We start from the raw sequence: 20,211 nt of genomic DNA on the forward strand, positions 1-20,211 counted from the left end.
TGTTCCTAAAGTTGGCCGCAGCGAACCACGCCGGTGATAAAAGTTTACCTTTTGACGTCACAGTCGGTGCCTTTCGTTCGCCCATACCCACAGCACAGCCAAACAACCAGCCGGGGAGATAAAATGCGAAAAAGGACCAAACTTTCCTCTCTACTCCTCGGGTTCCGCTTTTTGTCCTCAATCTGTACCCCGCCTACCCACTGCCATCCCCAGCATTAAATTAATTAATTTTTAATCTGCACCATCCCGCTCTGGGGGTCTGCTCTATACCAATATTGGTTAGCTTGGTGTGGGGTGTAGATTTCTGAATGGCTGAATGGCGTCGTCATCGTTGTCGATCTGTGGTGCCTGCCCAGGTTCCGACCAATACGGACCAATCATCATCATCACCATCATAATCATCGAAAGTAGTTTTGTATACAAGAATCCAAATAACGCCAACGATAAGGAGACGGCGAAGGATGCTTACTATTAAGAAGGCACTGCGGGAAAGTTTTCCCTGCCGCAATGTCTTGGTCCAAGAATGAGAAGAGGATAATAATCGAATTGATTCGGTCGGTGGGATTCATTTAGTAATAGCCATTTTATTTATAGAAAGTTTTTTTTGGGGTTGACGCCTATTATGGACTCTTTCACTTTTGGGGACTCTCTAACCAAACTAGTAGTGCTCAACAAGATAATCCAGACAACTTTCACTGAGAGAACTTACACTACATTTTTACTCTGCAATTCCGAATAATTTGCCAGATGAACACAAAAATCGGTTATTTTAACAATTGAACGAATGTTAACAACTAGAAGGGTCCATGGAACTTGTTTTCAAACTTCTCCTGTAAACCTCATTCATGGTTTTCAAAACATTAAAACTTTTTTTGACGGGTTTGTCCTTATTTTCCCACTGTGCGTTGCGTGACAAACTTGATGTTGGTCGCATGAACACTCACAGCAGTGATGTTCTGTGGCTTTTTATTCTAATGTAGTTATTCAATAAAGCTATGTTCACTTAGAATCCGGAATCATGTCACATTTTCTAGTGGCGCTCTCAATGAACATAATCATCATTCTTTTGCAGCACTCTGATCATACACTAATCCTCTTTTCACCATTTAAGAAAATTTCATCGATTTTCTTGCAACGAGTGAAAAGTTATTTCAGATTGAAGACAAGAGGAGGAAAAAAATCTTGCACAAACACGTTGAAAATTTAGCGTGGTCAGGTACGACAGTCGCGAAAAATGTTAATATCGTCAAAACCATTATGTGTTATGTGCACAGATGTTGTTAACCATGACATAAGGAAGTGTCCTCGGAAGAAAAAAGCTTGGGTTCATTGATAAATCTGCTTTGAATTTAAAGATTTGGCAAGAAGTTCGAACTCTGGGCGTGGTTTTTTTCGCAACAAGATGATGAGAACCAATTCATACAAGGATGACAGCCTCAAGAATCGCGTGCTGCTTTTCAAAAACGCACACAAGGGATATGTAGAGGTTTTACCTATTTTGATGAGCTGCCATGACAGCTGGAGACGTTCAGTGGTATCGTCACAGATGGGTAGTGTTTATCAACGAAAAAAACACTCAAATTTCGCGTTTTCTCAATTCACTGAATTGCCCCTCATTTCGTAATAAAAAAAAGTTTGGCAATTTTTCTTCGGAATCCTAGTCAGACTAGTCAAGGCACTCAGGACATTGCATAGATGACCAGATTGTTGAACAAACGTGCGGAAGGGGTTGTTGCTAAGATTTACCACCGTTGTGCAGATTTTTAGAGAGGTCAACACTGAAAAAGTGAGAAAATGTGTGAAAAATAAAAATAAATAATTCCAATGATATTTTTCCATGAAAGTACATTAAATAACCTTTGTTTTGAGGGCTTCACCTTTTATGTTTGTTATTCCATCCCTAAGATATACGTGATTTTGTCAATCCGGATTCTAAATGAACATAGCTTTTATTTCGCCGAGACTGTATGGGTCCGGTTGGTCCAGGATTTCTTCACTAGGGAAAATCAGTTTCAGTTTTAACATTTTTGATGTCACCTCTTTGTAGCATATTTTACCATATCCAATTCCACTATCAAAGACCCCCCTTGCATTCTACTTGGCATTATCCTCGCAGAAATCCTAAGAAAATTATCTGCAGAAATCCAGTCACGCTAGGAGTCCTTGAAGGCATTTCCGGAATAATCAATTGAGGAACCCCTGTTGGAGACCCGAAAGAGATAACCGAATGAAGTCACGAGAAGGAACTCTGGATGAATCCCTGAGAAATACCGTGAGGAATCCTAGGGAAAATTCCAGAAGAAATATCGGAAGAAATCCACAGGAAAAGGAATTTCAGGAGGAAACCCAGTTTTCAAAAGAGATTCCAGATTTCACATTTCCACAGGTAGGGTTGTATGAACAAATTATAAATCCCTTTCGTGACGGAGCGCAAAAAGTTAAATTTCCATACAAATTGTTCATCTTTGGCTCTTCAGAACTCTTAGATTTCCCAAAAAAGCAACAATTCTTTTTTCTCATTTGAAAGAACTACTCTTTGTCTTTCGATTTCTAGCTTTGACTACCTAGATAAATCGGAAATAATAAATATGCGACAGATAAAACTTTTTCATGTTTTACGGTTTTTGACCACTTTTTGTTCACCTTGTTGTGGTAAATTTCACAGGCAATGTAAACAAAAGTTTGTTTACACACAAACAAGTACATATAAGTAATGGCTGAATTATTGAAACAGTTTACATCACATAAAACAAAGTATAAACAGATGAGAAAAATATGCAAAACTGTTACCGCTCAACAGCACAATTGTGCTGGTTCGTCACGAAAGGGATATTGAAAAAAAAAATCAGGGTCGCCTAATTTTCCGGAAAACTCCAGTGAAAATCAAACATTTTCCACAGACACCACCTAATTTGAAAAATCATAACTCAAGAACGAAGCATCGTAGACACATTTTTCTTGTGAAGTCATAAGCAAATTTTCACAGCAATTGAAAAAAATATAAAATGATATTTTTTTCTACAAAATTTTCCACTGTTGAAAAAATCGGTTGGAGAAGTCGAAAAGACTAAATAGGAAGCCTTGAAAAATTTTCAAAAAAATATTTTTAGAAGGGAACTACATAAGCTATATTTTGTGTAATTTTCAAGATGTGGTTTTTCTCTGTTCCTGAGTTATGACCAATTTTGTGGAAATTGCCCAGATGTGCTGTATGAGCCTTTTTTTTTTTTTTGAAAAATCATAACTTAAGAACAAAGCATCGTAGACACAATGTTTTTTGTGAAATCATAATTTTCTCAGCAATAAAAAAACAAAATGAAAATTGTTTTCCACAGTTGAGGAAAATTGTATGGAAAAGTCGGAAAAAATTGCAAAAAATAATTTTGGAAGGAAATTACATAAGCCATATTCTTTGAAATTTTCAAATTTGGCTCAGCAGAACGAAAGTTTTGACCTAGAAAACAATGCAGTTAGAATTTCGCTCACTACGTGTGTTGCAATCAGCTACCAGCCTTGTATAACTCATATGCTATAGACTACTTGAAATTAAAAAAAGGCAATAGAAATTTATTTGTAATTCGCTTGTTTTACGGCTCTTTCAGTCTATTTTAAGCAGTTAAGACGCCTTTAGCTGCTTAATATAGACTGAATGAGCCGTAAAACAAGCGAAATACTCGTCAATACAGTCGTTAGCAGTCAGTCAGAAATTTATTTGAACATTTTTTGGCAATTATTTTGGGAAATTTTTGGGCAGTTCTTTTGGAAATTTCTTCAATCAATTCTTGTAGGAAATGCTTTGGCTTTGACTTTGTGAACTTGTTTAGAAAATTCTTCTAGAATTTGTACAGCAACTTCTTTGGGAATTCCTTCTGAATTTTTTTTCGGAGATCCTTTGACAATTTGGGAATTTTTTCGACACTCACCTGGAAACTTCTTTTCGTCGATTCTTTCGGCATTTCCCTGCGAATTTTTCTGGTTATTTCTTTGGAATTACCTTTAGCTGATTTTTTTTCAGTAATTCTTTTGGAAATGCTATCAGTAATTTCATTTGGAATTGATCTAGCAATTTTTATTAAATTATTGTTTGTTTATTTTATTGTTTATTTTTTTAGTTTTTAAGCAATTTGTTTTTCAAAATTATTCTGGTAATTGTTTTGAATTTTAGTTCCCTTCCAGAAACTTCCCCAGCAGATATATTCTGGATACATTTGACATATTCAGGAGATAGACAACATTATCGGGACAGGCAATGTTTTCATTTAATAAATGGACAATTCGCTGCAATTGTTCGTTGAGTACTTTACATTTTGACTGTAAGTTGCTCTACTAGTTGTCTGTCAGTGGTCTAAATTTTAAAAATACTGCTATCGGGCTATTTTTTTGGAAATTCTTCAGGCAGTTGCTTTTAAAATTTATCAGATAACTATTTTGCGGGATGTTCTCCACTATTTCAGCAATTTTGGAAGTTTGTCGGTATTTTTTTGGAATTTTTTTGGCAATTGGTCAGGTATTTTTTTCGATAATTCCTTTAGAAATTTCCATTAGAAATTAATTTGACAGATTCTTCGAAAATTTCTTAACCAGTTTGTTCTTAAATTTCTTCGGCATTGTCTTTAGGTAGTCCCTTTCGGAATCTCGTCTGTTATTACTTCGAAAATTCTATTAAATGTTCTCTCACGAATAAAAACAATCAAGAATTTGCAAGGGGAATGGCCGAAGCACATCTCGAGGGAATTCCCAGAAACCAAGGTAATCATCAAATAAGTTTCTAAAGAATTAATCGAAAAACTGATCCAAATAATTTTCAAAAACGTTTGCATAGAAATAGCTGAAGGCACCGTACACGAATAACGGAAGGATTTTTTAAAGAAGTTGCCAAAAAATGGTAAAGAGAATCCCAAGAGAAATACCAAATGACTCCCCAAAGTTATTTCCATAAAAAACCAGACAAGATGGGAAAAAACAAAATTATTCTAGGGTGACGATGGGTACCTATTATCGGCAGATTTGTTCTCTTCGTTATGAGGGGTTTTTGTTGGCCAAATTTCCTGATAATTGGTGATATAATTCAGCTTGGCTGAGAAGGATTTGAGCCCAACACTGAGTTCAACAGCTTTAAAATACCATGATGAAGAGAACAACACTGCCTAAAATACACTTTTTTTTTCCCAATGTTGTGTTATTTTGTTACAATGATTTTTGTAACAACTGTTGTTAAAAAACATGCACCGTTAGTAGTTACAATAACAAAAAATCTAACAAAAGTCGTACTAATTAAGTTTTCCAAGTTGAGATATAACCATATCAAGATTATATCAAATTTTGTTAGATTCAATTTGTGAAATACTAACAAAATTATAACAATATCTGTTATACATATCAAAACATATTGGTTGCAAAAAATATCTGACTTCTTCGCGACGCACAGTGGGACAAATTTAAAAAAGTGGGAAGTTGGGTTTTGCGGCAAAACTATTGATTATAACCATTTGATGTCTTCGGAAGAGTTTTATAGTTTTATAAGTAATGTTTTTAACGTTTTTTTTTTGGTTAAGGGGGGATTTATTTGTGGCCGAAGTCGAATGGCGCCTATGAAAACATTGCGAATGAAGTCTTTTTGACTGTCTCTGGAGCCGACCTACTAAACTGTTTTTTCTTCTTCTTTATGGCTCTACGTCCCCACTGGGACTTGGCCTGCCTCGTTTCAACTCGAGCACTTCCACAGTTATTAATTGAAGGGCTTTCTTTGCCTGCCATGGAACTACCAAAGGAACTTCCACGGTTTCCTAGGTTTTGTAAAAAAAAAAACCGAATGAATTAACGTAGGAAATTCCAAAGGAATTTCACAGAATTTGACAATAAACTCGCAGAGTTAAATATCGCAGGAATTCTTGTATCGGATTTTCAATCCCTTTATGCAGAATATCCTCTTTCAATACTGTTAAGTGCACTGTTTTATTGTAGTTTAGACACAAACCAATTTAGATCCCTTTTGCACAGATCAGTATATGTAAAATTTAGACGAACTATGTTATCCATTCCCCACACCAATACCAGCCAAGACATGAGCCCGCAAATTACCGCTTTCAATAGAATCGACTGTCATTCGTTCCAAAGCCGCCATAGGGAAGACTAGCTAATAAATTATAGATATACTGACTGGCAGTTTCGGATCACCAATCGGCGCTCATCAACTGGCCTTTTCAGGTGACTAGTAATCCAACGGTTCTGTACGTGAGTGGCGGGAACACTCAGATCATTTCCTACGCCTGTAAGCGGTACCGGATTTTCGGGGAAAACGATCGATGTCGCCATCGGGAACTGTTTGGATCGTTTTGCTCGGATCATCAAGCTGTCCAACGACCCCAGTCCCGGTTACAACATTGAGCAGATGGCCAAGAAGGGTACCAAATACCTAGCGCTTCCCTACTCGGTGAAGGGCATGGACGTTAGTTTTTCCGGAATATTATCCTTCATCGAGCAGAAGGCTCGGCCAAAGGGGAAACAGCAAAAACGACGTCAGGAGGACGAGAAGTGGTCCGACGAGGATTTGTGCTTCTCCCTACAGGAAACGCTGTTTGCCACGGACGAGAGGTTCTGCATCGACAACGGGGTAATGATTGCCCATGCCGGATGGGAGATGTTCCGTAGTGGGACTAGAAGGGCTTGGAAGGATGCGACCATTACGCAACGGTACAGAACCGATGAAGTACTAGTCACCTGAAAAGCCCAGTTGATGAGCGCCGATTGGTGGTCCGAAACTGCCAGTAGGGTCACAAGATGTCCGATTCTTTGGTCGGCGACCAAGAACAATGGGATGGGATGTGCAATGGCGATCGAGTAGTTTAGCGGTTTTAGCATACGTGGGGTCCTTCCAAGAGCTTCTGGGGGTCCAAACGCCGGATCCTGGTCACGGCACCAATTTTGTGTTACGTCTAGTGACCAGCGTTGGGGGGAAATCCGTATTCCTATCCGTTTGGGTCCTTTGGGTCCAGTATGCCGTATGCTGTAGCCTGGGTCGGAGATATTGAAAAAATGTACCGTCAGGTGACGGTCCACCCTGAGGACAGATCTCTTCAACAAATCTTGTGAAGATTCGACACATCCGAACCTATTCGTACCTACCAACTTCGTACCGTTACCTACGGACTGGCTCCATCATCGTACCTAGCAACCCAACCAAACAACTGACATTGAGGAAGGCTGCAAATGGTTGTTGAAATACAAATAAATACTTCACCACTGATTGACTCAACGGCATGGCGACAATAGAGCCGTCAACGCTATAATAATTTGAATTCTTACAAACCTTCCAAAAGAATTGCTTCGATGTGCATTTTGTATGATCGTATCAACATGATCATTATATTTTACACCCTCACGTTTGGCATTTCTATTCATTTTCTGGGCACACGATTCATTTTTATTTCTCGTTAAAGCAATTCTTAAAGTTTACCTACATGGATGGTGCAAGGTTTAGTTCTCCCCTTAACACTTACGGCACTGATTAGTGTTCTAGAAATTTCTCAGGCAATGTTCTTCAGTCCTGCTGTTATACGTGAAATATTTATGCTACTTTTCAGTAAAATCCTTCACAATTTCCGGTATTACGCGGAAATGTTGACGGACGCTTTGATTTCTCTTATGAAGTTCATGTCCCGCCTGAAATCAACAAACTCAGAGATGCTGAAATTGAATTAAACGGAAACACTGAGACGAAGGCATTGTTCCATTTAAGAATATAAGCTCAGAAGAAGAAGGTGAAGTATTGAAAGATTCACTCTTCCATTCGAACAGAGTCACAAGCCCCTATTTTCCTCAAATGGTGTTCGTCAACCCTTTAGCAACGATTAGTTAGTCCACTTACGGTCATCACAATACTGCTGATGAGCGGGCACATCATTTGTAGACATCAGCTCCATGTAACATCGATCTAACAATAACCGCTTACGTAGGCTTACATGCTGCATCATCTCTTCGTCCGTCCTGCATTATCAGCATCAATGTTTGTGATTCAGCTAGGGGTAGGCGGGGCAATATGGACACCCTAAGGTTTTTGCCAACTTTACCTGGCAAGATGTCAAAAAAGTTTAGTTTTTTGATACATGTACTTATCCTTTTAAAGTCTATTTAGCATCTATTGCATAAGAATGCTCACGAAAAAAAAATATTTATCCACTTCAAAAAATGTTATGAAAAATGTTAGTTTTTCATGACCGTCTTCAAGCATACGGGGCAGAATGGACACCCCCATGGGGCAATATGGACACCATGAGACTTTTACGAATTCCGTACATTATTTACACCTATAAAGTCATTTCAATACAAAACAACTATTATGGATGAATAATACGCCGAAGTAGTTCATTTTTGTTCAGCTAATTTAAATTCAGACTGTTTTGGATGAAGCTTTGTTTTTGTCGGCATGTACAGCTGTGCCTAGAACAACTATTTTCCACTGCTGTCGTTTTTTGACCAATTTGTTTCACCCTATGTTTACTATAGTGAACATTTAACCGAAAATATACTGAAATCGAAGAATTTGGTTGATTTGTGATTTAGGTTATATTTTTCTCTTGCCGCTTCTTTCAAAAAGGTGAGTGTCCATGTTGCCCCGGCAGCAGAATATATTGCCAAACTTGATTTTTGATATAATAAAGAAGAAAATATAAACATGTTAAGCATGTAGATACAGCAAAACTACTTGCATGTGTTCTAGAAATATCAGGTTTTAATCGACCTGCGTTAAATTAATCACTAAATCTTATTTTAGATGGTGTGAAAATTATAATTTCCATGCACAAAAAACGGAGGACGCAACTTTTTCGTGTAAAATCAAGTATAATTTTAATTTCGAATGTTTCTTTCCTGAAACTGCGTTTTAGACAAATGAACTATATTCTCCATTCATTAATAGTTCAAAAAAGTTCGCATATTTCAAAATATTGAGGGTGTCCATTAAGGTGGCCCACACTAATATGAAAAACAAAAATTACGGAAAATGCCAAGTCTTACCTCTTCAATCAGTTATTTTGGACTCCCAGAAGCTACGATCAAAACTTGAGCAAAATCGGTTGAGCCTAAGAGGGCGCTCAAAACGCTTGAAGTTTGTATGGGAAAACTTGGCCAAATGTATGCAGAAATTTTAAGTTTTCGAATTTTGCCGCTAGGTGGCGCTGCAAGCGTTCAATGATCAAACCCTTTGGTATTATTGTAGGTGACTATATGCCAAACAACTTTGTCGAAGACCGCAAAGTGATCCAACGTCTGTGAAAAAAGTTATAGTTATAGGAAAAGTGAGGATAAACTTTATTGTTATTTTTCCAATACATGTAAAGGAATAATATCAATAATGAAATCTCAATACTTTGCCTCACTTTGCCTAGGGTATAACTTTTTTCAAAGCCGTCGGATAACTTCGCGGTCTTCGACAAAGTTCTCTGGCATATAGTTACCTACAATAATACCAAATGGTTTGATTATTGAACGCTTACAGCGCCACCTAACGGCAAAATTCGAAAACTTAAAATTTCTGCATACATTTGGCCAAGTTTTCCCATACAATTTTCAAGCGTTTTGAGCGCCCCCTTAGGCTCAACCGATTTTGCTCATATTTTGAACGTAGCTTCTGGGAGTCCAAAACAACTGATTTAGGAGGTAAGACTTGGTATTTTTCGAAATTTTTGTTTTTCATATAAGTGTGGGCCACCCTAGTGTCCATTCTGCCCCGGGTGTCTATATTGCCCAGCCTACCCCTACCGCCCGTCTTCGTCGTAATCAATCAATGCAATAAATAATTGCAACCGTTTGCGTTCGACCTACATCAACTGTCGTCGCATTCCGTTCAGTCAAGCTCGGGTCAGTGCGGTAGTTTATGTCACTGTACCCACAGAGATGATGCAGATGCTGCGTTCATTGTCCGGAATAAGTCTTCTGCTGTGTATGGTATGCATGGTGGGTTCTACTGCTGCGTTTCCGGTAAGTGCAGAATTATATCAAGTTCCGTGAACGCAAATTCCGTTGTTTGCACGCAAATAGTCTCACTTCTACACTAATGTGTTTTTCACCTTTTCAGTCCGTTTCCAAGGAAGCAGCTCTGGATCCGGACGAGACGTCGTTCGCGTTCACCAGAAGCATCGAACTGTGCGTGACGCGTGGGAATGGCTTCTCCGCCGATGAGGCGATTGTTCGAGCGGAACGGATTCGCAATTGGTCCCGGTGGCAGTTCGGGGAGTCGTTCGCTGCAGCCGATCCACAAACGAGTTGCTTCGTTAGGGAGCTTTTGTCCCGGTTGGGGCTGCTGGATGTGGGCGGAGGATACTTTCGAGTAGGTTCGCTGGCAACGCAACGGTGGAAGAAGTCAATTATCGAGCGTAATGGGTATTTTCAGACTGAACAGTTATGGGCTCAGTACAGGCAGTACAAGGAATTCCTGAATTGTACGGAACAGGACGTGGGCAATCTGGCGGATGGCCTTGGACAGTATTCAGAGTTGCGAGATAGCGACGCAATATTCCATGCGTTCAAAGAGAGTATTGTGGATGGGATTGATCCAAGGATTGATCTGTTTCTACAACTCTTTTTACTAGATCCAGTCAGTGCTTTAGCGATCTATAAACATTTGGTAAGTTCTCAAAACACAGTTTTATCTCCGTCTAAGTTAATTGAGTATCTTTTTGTAACTTCTCCTAAAATTCCCGACCTTTGATCTGCTTGTCAGTAATGAATATCTTTCTTAGAGATACGACTGTGATAGTTGATTCAGGGTAATGGCTTCCAGTCTCTTTCAATTTAAAACGGATACTTATGTTTTCATCCTTTTCAATGAAAACATAAGAATCCGTTTTTAATTGAAAGAGACTGGAAGCCATTACCCCAAATCAAGTAATGAATATCTTTCAGAAATATACAGAATAAATTGCCCGATTTCTCTTCAAAATAATTACTATATCAATCATTGGGAATATTTTGTTTATAAAGCAACATATAAAGATGTTTTCCTGAAAACTGATTCAGAAACATAGAAAATGTTTTTCTGACGAACTTGGAGTTTTCTCTCTAAACTCAGGCGCTACATGATTCGCCTTTCATCGTTTTTCTGACCACTATTCATGTCAAACAAAAAAAAAATGCGATCTCCGGAGTGTGAGCACCTGAGAAATCACATGTTTTCGTGATGATGTGGTTTAAAACTAAACAAATGATGAATCCGGGCTTTTGACCGGGGTGGCCACCGGGTAAACTTGTGATTTCGAAAAACAAAATCATGTTTAATTCCGACACCAGAAAAGCTACGTTGGGAATTCCTCCAGAGAATCTACCGTAAGCTCTTTCAAGAGTATCACTGCCAGTTTCAACAGAAAATCCCTAGTGAAATTGTCAAGGTGTACCACCGAGGATTCGTCTAAGATGGGAGTACCCTTAAAAAATAACTTAGGAGTACCATCGGGAGGTCCTCTAGGATTCTTCTGCTCTAACGTACGACCCCGCATTTAAAAGTAATTTAAGGAGATTCCTTATTTTTTCTGTTTTTGTTTTAGTGTATTTCTAGCTAGTTCTAGAGCAACTCCAGAGAGCTTCTAGAAAAAATCCCTGGATGAATCTTTCGAGAAATTCCTACAGGCAGGTCTGGAAAAGGAACTCTTAGATAAATTATTTGAGGAATAATGAAAAAATCGTTGTTGAGTTTCTGAATTGAAATTCCTGGAAATAATTCTTGAAAAAATGAGAAAATTTGATTTTTGATAATCAGTATTGGTTCTGAAAAAAAAAATCTGAGGGAATGTTCTGGTTTTAATTGAAAAAATGTTATTTTTATTGAAAACATTTCAATTAAGATTTCGGTAAGAAAGACTTATTGATGATAGTATTAGGTATTTGTTTTTCTCTGAATTAGGCCGAAACAAATCTCATTTTCTTCTTTTGTCACTTTGCTCGTCGACTCATCAAGGGGGGATGATAAGTAATAAACGCATTTGGTGAAAAATTACCCAAACAATTAGGCAAAATCGTCAAACTCATCGGATTGGTTAAGAAATTTTCTTGACAACTTCAATTTCACTTGAAAATATTTAAATTTCCTTAATATTTTACTTGCGTCCCCCTCAAAATGTCGAATTCAATCAAAAATTTTCCTAGTGGGGGTGACATTAGAGAAAATCGAAATTTGTGTCAGCCTTATTAATCAACATCAACATACATTTAGAGATAAACTTTTGGAAGCAAGCCTAATCAAATTCCAACAAATCTTGAAAAAAGCAGTTCTAGAAGAAACTCTTAAATAATCTTTCTAGAGAAATTTTGTCAAGGGATTTTCAAAACTAATGCCTTGGAAAGATTTCTCAAGGAATTGGAAAAAGAATTCCTGGCGCAATTTACACATAAATTGATTATTGAATTGATAAATAATCGAGGTTGGTATCATATCACGAATCCCTCATAGTGCAGTGGTTTTTCGGTTTTGTCACGGTCAAAAAAAATTTTTTACCGTGATATAAACGAAAATTCAAGGAATTTGGCGAAACGAGAAATAAATGTCAATTTTTAAGTCAAAATCGATAAACTGTAAAAGTTGGCATTTTTTAATTGTTTTTGTGGCATGAGCTGTGTTATATTAAGTTTAGGCTGATACAAATTTAATTTTGACTTTTTGTCTCCCCCCCCTTCAACAAATTTTGGCTGGCTTTAGCATTTTGAGGGGGCAAGTAAAAAATATTTATCAAAATGAGAAAAATTCTTTAACAAATCCGATGAGTTTTTAGTATTTTTCAGAAAAAATGCTTTATTATTTTTATCCCCCCTCCCTCGACCAGCCAAAGAGTGGTGGGACAAAAAATCTACGGAAATCTACGGGCTGCAAAATGGTGAGTCCACCGGAAGCTATACCACGGTGGATAGGGGACCTTAAGGCAATAACCTACGGTTTTTTTTTTTTTTTTATCTGTATTAACGAGATTTTTAGCTCTTGGCTAGTTCATCTCGGGACCCACGTTTTACTTCCCTTCCGAAGGAAGAACTCACATTTTGCGAGTTTGTCGAGAATGGGATTCGATCCCAGGTCCTCGGCGTGATAGTCACGTGCTTTAACCATCACACCAGATCCGCTCCACAACCTACTGTTTCCAAACTAAAAAAAAACCGTTACAGAAACCGAAATCTATGGAAGACAAACTTCCAGATCAGGCAGCCGTGCTTCCAAGAATATTAAAAAATCCTTCAATAATTGATCAGAGAATAATGATTCCTTCAAATATTTCTTGCAAGGTTTTTTTTAATATTTTTTCTAATGATTCTTTCCAGATTTTTTTCAAGTCTTTTCGCAAGGGAACTTCCAGTCATTCTTCTAATGCTCTCGACATGAATTCTTCAACAATTTCTCCAGTATTTCTAATTTCAGGAATTCTTTCAATTTCAATTCTTTCTAGCTACTCTTTTCATATTCAATTCAGGATTTCTTTTGATATTTACTCCGGAAATTCTTCCAAAGGTTTTCCCGGAAATTCTTTCGAAAATATTCCCCAGAATTTCTCGCAAGGATTCCATCCAAGTATGTCCTTCGAATATCTTTGGAGTTTGTTTTTAATTTCCAAGATTTTCAAAAAAAAAAAAAAATGTTGGTGGATCGCCAAACTACTACAATCAAAAGTGGATCACGAACTGGGAAAGTTTGATTGAAATTTAGCAATAAAAAACTCCAGATTTTCATGAACCGCCCCTTGAAATGGCTGAAACAATCCATAGAATGATCCCAAAAAAAAAAAAGAAAGATGAACCATAGAAATTACGAAAACGATCCATAAAATATAAGAAATGATCCATAAAATTTGGGAAATAATCCATAAAAATCAACCATCGACATTTTAGTAAAATTTTCACTGTTGGTTTATTGATCATTTCCTTATTTTTAATGGATTGTTTCTAAAATTTTATGGATTATTTTCTATATTTTATGGATTGTTCTCCCATATTATTTGGATCATTTCTCATATTTTATGAATTGAATCATTTTTCGATTTTATGAATTTTTTTGTTGTTAAATTTTACGAAAAGAAAGGAGCATTCGACAATGTTTCATGGATCCAAATGACTGCTTTATGGTTTTCTTGTATGCTTCTATGGCATATTGGAAAGTTATCAATGGCTTATTTGACAATTTCTCATGGATCGTTTAAATAGCGCAAACATTGGGCTGTCGAAAAAAATCTCGAAAATTTTTAATATTGCAACAACATGCTGGTTTCTTTAAAATGATCAGAATATTAAGGAACTGAGAATAGAATCCCATTCTTCGTATCCAATGCTTCGATTAAGCTGACATTTTTAAAGCAACTTGCTATCATTTGATATTCCAACAGAATTTTATACTATTTTTACTGTTTACTGATTTACTGTTTAAAATGTCTCAACTTCCTTCTGTATTACGCAAAAAATGTGTCGCAATGGTCATATTGCGTTCAGCTATCCACTCATGGAATAAGATAAAAAAATAGTTGACCACAACGCAAAATATTTGAATTATATTAAATTCTTTTTTTTAGAAATAGTTAAGCTCAAATATCAAGAAAAACTGAAAACCTGTGATACTAAACATGTTTTGAAGCAGGGTCCCGAAATCAGCACGTCGTTATGCATGAAAACGTCGGTTGTTAATAAAAGCATACGACTTTCGTTTTATTTTGGAAACCAGTACAGGGGATGGATCAAGGCAGCAAAAATTTTACTTATCGCCAATTGTTGCACGTCGAAAAATTCGCTTATTGTTGCACACCCCATAATAAAAAAAAACCCAGTCCATCAACAAAAATTATAGCGATTTCATTTATTACATGATTTTTTAGTATATTGGTCTATTTTTAACATGCATCCCATAATTTTTTCCAATGTTTTGCCGGATATTTTTTTACTTCCTTTAAAACGTTATCGCTATTTATTTTATTCTGTGTTAAAATTTTTAAATCAAGCGAAAAGTTTTCGAAGTTCATTATATGAGTCATGAACACTCCAAATTTGATTGCATTCGGTTCATTGAATCCGGAGATAAAGCTGTCCAAAGTTGGCTATCGAATAATTAGGCCTTTTCCTAGAATATTTCTAACCTCATCCAGAATATCTCGATCTTTCCCAAATTTGGACCATTGATAGACAAGAAATTAACCAATTTTCAGTGAAAATTTGAGAGTATTCGTGGCACTTTTCGAAGAGAGCGATTCCATATAATTTCAGCAACGAGTAATTTTCAGTTTTTTTTTATTTGAATGAAACCTTGCATACAAGTTTTTGGGAGAGAAAAAAGCCGTTTTGCATACTTGGTACGCCATTTTGAGTCTAGCGTTACTTATGAGAAGCGCCTATGAAAAATGCAAATGATATCTTTAAAAAATTGTATCTCGAAAACGATTCGTCCGATCGGTTTGGTGTCTTCGGCGAAGTTTTAAGCAACTGTTGGTGGTATGTGGAAAAAATATGCACGGTAAAAAAGTTTGGTTTTTGTGTTTTGAACTTAAATATAGATTTTCTCTTAAAAGTTACATGTCAATAATTTTTTAATTATCCTTATGTTATAGCTGACTGAAAATGCTATCGAATGCACAGTGGGTTGTTCTGGAGAAAAATAAGTAGCAATGAAAAAAAAAATAAAAAAATACGATTTTCAAAAAAGCTAACTTGTTTTCAAAGCTTCAAAACTTGTAACTTGTTTTTCAAAATACTTTTAATTCAGAGAATTTCACTCAAACCTTTAAGCTGTCAGTGTCATTTTAACTCAAAATTATCCAATCTTTCCGAAAAAAAAAATACTTTTGAAACTGGAGCAACACGGAGTACATTCAAAAAGGGCCAAAACTTATTAAGTTATCAAAAAAAAAATCAATATTAAATCAGTAATATCTTCTAAACGGTGCATCTTAGAAAAATGTTACCGAAGTACTTTTTGGTTGCAAATTTGATGTACTTTCATAAAATTAGTGACAAACTTTTTTGACTTTTCTTAATTTTAAGTTTTTTTCATTGTAACCTATCTATATTTAAGTTCAAAACACAAAAACCATTATTTTTTTTTACCGTGCATATTTCTCCATATAGCACCAACAATTGTCTAAAACTTCGCCGAAGACATCAAACCGATCGGACAAGCCGTTTTCGAGATACAATTTTTTGAAGATATCATGTGCATTTTTCATAGGCCCTTCTCGCAAGTAAGGCTAGATTCAAATTGGCGAGCCAAGTATGCAAAACGGCGTTTTTCTTCCCCTAAAACTTGTATGCAAGGTTTCATGCAAATCAAAAAATACAAAAAAATAAAAACTGGAAAAATACCCCACTTGTTCGTGGAATCGCTCAAGACTAGCAGCCAGTGGACCATTTTTTGAAAACTGAAAAATTTGCCTGTCCTGATAATTTTCTTTATCCTCTGTATCATTTTTGTGTACTGCTAGAAGTTTTAAATATAACATAATTCACTTTCCAGGGATCATCAATTAGGCAACCGAACCAGTCAGTATTCGAGCATTGCGAAAATGAGTTCTACCACGATAAGCGTGATGTTTGGTGTGCAGCACGTAACTACAGTATACCGGAGGATGGAGACTTTAGCAGACACATGGAATGCATTTTCAAAGGATTGCATTACTTCAAGCGAGGAGGAGAGCTTGATGTAAATTTGGTCATATTTCCAATAAAATTTCGTGTTACAATTTCTTTTACATCTTTTAGGTAGACGAGATATGTCGTGACTTCCATCAAGTTGGAATACACCACCTGGACAGCAACATAACACAAGTTTTACGATCCTGCGAAGTAAATTCCGGTGCGAGGGCATTGTCATACTACCGATGTTTGCTGACAAGTGACTTTTTGGAACAATTTAAAGAAGCCTTGGACTATCGCGAGATTCGTTCCAGCGATCACTACTACGCGCTGAGAAAATCTATTCCAGTTTACGATCGAATCCAAGTTCAGCACAAGATTGAATCCGTAAATCATGTACATTGTACCGTTGAATAGATTGTTCGATTCCTTAATTGAATATTATATAGTAGGACGATTTTCCTCTAAAAGGTATATATTTTAGTTATTGTTTCATACATTTACATACATTGGTAGGTATCATTTCAACACTCGAAAATAGTTTACAGTACTATTCTACCAAAATTCTATTTTAGGAAAATCCGCAATAGCGCGTTTCTTGTTGTTGCTGTTTTATAAGATACAATGTGACACACCAAATGGCATTCACAACCTCAGAAGATAATATGAGAAACTAATACAAAGTTTTCTCATGTGCTCACAAAATTTAACTGATATGGCCCGCCAAATTATCCGAACAGTTTGTCAGATGGTGTCTGTTCAAACGCTCCCTAAGTTTTGTAATGAAATTAATTGATATTGTTCGTGAAACGATAGAACTTCACAATATGCATGCTCTATTCCCAAAGGCACATCATTTCCCAATGCTCATGCCTTCCCAACGGTGAATACGCTTAGATAGCTATAAGCATAATGGGTGTCGTTTACTTGTTGCCGGCGAAGACACGCCGCCGCCAGCTTCCGCCTGGATTCACCATTCTTGTGACATGGCATAGTTCTAATTATTTAATTGCCTTGCACAAACCTGCATTCACACGTATAGGACTAAACACATGGTGGAAGAAGAGAACGCCCGGTTGAATGAAGTGAAATGTTTCTTGTGTAGCAAAAACTTCCTGGCAGGCTTTTAGGGAAACTTAACCACATGGGAGCCTTTCTGCTGCCTTCTGACTGAGAGAATGAGTTACACGTTAGCCTCTAAAGGGCTTGAGGGCTTAAGGCTGGTCTCGTCCATTACAGCACCCTAGAAAAAAAAAACTAGTTTCGTCATGGGATGTTCCTACAAAACACGAATTTCAAATCGACCAACAAATTTCCCAAAGTGCTCGCACTTCCCTTTGTGCTTTCAGTCCCTTTATATTCCACTTTTAATTGTGTTAGCCTCCGCTAGGAGGCGGTTGGCACCGGGCCGGGCACACACTGCACTGGTGAAATCATCGTCAGCCGGAGAAGAATTTCAGCATGAGTGGAATGTTCAGTTCCTGGGAAAACTCCGAGCTCCGAGCGATTTTTATTTGCTTTCATCTTTAACAACTGCGCTACTGCAAATGGTGAGACACTATATATACTAGGCTAGGCTGCTGGCTGGCCTAGGTCTAGGTTGGCAGAGGTTGGGCCTATTTACGATTTTGCAGCAAGCAGTAGTTAGTTGGTGTTTGACTTTGTTCTTTGTGGCTTTGGTTGAGGCTTGTTTGTATCCCGGAGGCGCTTTGGCCGCAAGCTATACGTGCTAGCAAAGTGGAAACTATTATTCTCATAACGTATGCAGTATAATCGTCCATTTGGTTCAGAAATAAATATGGTTGTTTACTCAGTGATTTGGTAAGGGAAGGGGAAACATTGCTCAAATAATAAAGAGATATAACGTGATGAATGCAGATTCATAAAACAGAGCTCCATTAGACAGCTTTATGTATAAGTTTGAAAGGTTTCCTTTGGCAAGATTGGAAACTGGAGCAGATGTTTTGAATGCTTCCTTCCAGAAGCATTGAAAGCTTGTTTGCAGAAGCTTGGAAAGCTTCTTTCCAAATGCTTCCTAAGTTTGGAAAGTTTCTTTGCAAAAGCATGGAATGCTTTTTTTTTTCAAAAGCTTGGAAAGTTTTTTCTAGAAGCTTGGAAGGTTTCGTTCCAGAAGCTTGGAAGGCTTTTTCCGATGCTTGGATTGGATAGCTTCTTTCCTGAAGCTCTGAAAGCTTCTTTCCAGAACCTCTGAAAGCTTCTTTCCAGAAGCTTGGAAAGCTTCTTTCCAAAAACTTGGAAAGCTTTTTTCCAGAAGCTTGGAAAGCTTCTGTTTGGAAGCTTGGGAAGCTTCCTTCCAGAAGTTTGAAAAGCTAGCTTCCTGAAGCCTGGATTGTTTCCTTCCAGAAGCTTAGTAAAATTTTCCGGAGAACCTTACAAAGTCCTGCAGAATGGAAAGCTTCCTTCCACAAGCTTTGAAAGATGTAATCAAGAAGCTTGGGAAGCTTTCTGTCAAAAGTTTTAAAACATCCATTTAGATGCATGAAAAGCTCAATTTCTCTAGCATGAAAAGCCTTCGTCAAGAGACCTGAAAAAGTATTTACAGAAACTGGGTAAGCATTCTTACAGAAGTTTGGAAAGCTTCCCTTCGAATGCTTTAAAAGCTTTCTTACCGAAGCTTGTTTCCCAAAGAATTTTCAAAACTGATCACTTGGGAAGATTTCTCAAGGAATCGGAAGAAGTTCTTGCGGAATTCCAACATGTATTGATTATTGAATTCAAGGTTGGTATCATATTATAAATACCTTAGAAAGTCCTAAAAGTAACGACTAAAAAATGCTGGACGAATCTACTGAAGACGAGCCAGAAGAAATCGTGATACAGACAAGTCATTTGTTATGATTTCTTCCAAGTGTTTGTGCCGGTATTCATGGAGCTATACTTATAGGAATCCCTGATGAAATTGGTATAACACTTTTTGAAATATGTAGACCAGTGCTGGTACATTGATTTTAGTACCGTTTTTTTTATTCTCACAAGAAAATCTTTGCACAAATCCCTCGATTTTTCCAGAAGTACTTCGTAAGTAAATTTACTAAATTTTTGGAAAAGATTTCCAAAATAAAAACATTATTTTTGTTCCTAAAGTACTACCGAGAACATGATCCATGGGTTTGCTTTGAAATATGTCTTGGGAAACTTATCTAAAGTATTTTTAGTAACAAGGTGTCCAATGCCTAATTATTTGAAATTCTAATTGTCAAGAGTTAAATAAAGCTGATTGCATGGACATTTGCACATAATATTTAGATTAAAAAAAAAACTTCTTAATGATACGTAACGAAGTTTATCACAATCATTAATTGCATATTTTTGCGTCGAATATCTACCTACAGAATGTTCTTTAGATCTGAGCTCTTTTTCAGATGTTTTGAATGCTTCCTTCCAGAAGCTTTGAAAGCTTGCTTTCAGAAGCTTGGAAAGCTTCTTTCCAAATGCTTCCTAAATTTGGAAAGTTTCTTTGCAAAAGCTTGGAATGCTTTTTTTCCAAAAGCTTGGAAAGTTTTTTCCAGAAGCTTGGCAGGTTTCGTTCCAGAAGCTTGGAAGGCTTTTCCCGATGCTTGGATTGGATAGCTTCTTTCCAGAAGCTCTGAAAGCTTCTTTCCAGAG

The 20,211-nt window shown here is 37.0% G+C and overlaps 2 protein-coding genes and 1 pseudogene across 2 annotated transcripts in view; 2 read left to right on the plus strand and 1 right to left on the minus strand.

Annotated features, from left to right (window-relative positions):
• LOC109410364 (BAI1-associated protein 3) overlaps positions 1-20,211 on the minus strand; it is a 400,368-nt gene that overhangs the window by 140,791 nt on the left and 239,366 nt on the right. The gene's annotated exons all lie outside the window — the stretch shown is intronic.
• LOC134287513 (probable tRNA N6-adenosine threonylcarbamoyltransferase) lies at positions 6,160-8,095 on the plus strand (annotated as a pseudogene).
• On the plus strand, positions 9,783-19,938 carry LOC109410365 (37 kDa salivary gland allergen Aed a 2). Its single transcript, XM_020075819.3, has 5 exons — positions 9,783-9,978; positions 10,076-10,327; positions 10,391-10,624; positions 16,466-16,651; positions 16,711-19,938. Exons 1-5 carry the CDS (start codon positions 9,895-9,897, stop codon positions 16,999-17,001), a joined length of 1,047 nt encoding a protein of 348 aa, XP_019931378.2. The 5' UTR covers positions 9,783-9,894; the 3' UTR covers positions 17,002-19,938.

Source organism: Aedes albopictus, chromosome 2 (assembly GCF_035046485.1).
Source record: "Aedes albopictus strain Foshan chromosome 2, AalbF5, whole genome shotgun sequence".
NCBI classification, from domain to species: domain Eukaryota; kingdom Metazoa; phylum Arthropoda; class Insecta; order Diptera; family Culicidae; genus Aedes; species Aedes albopictus.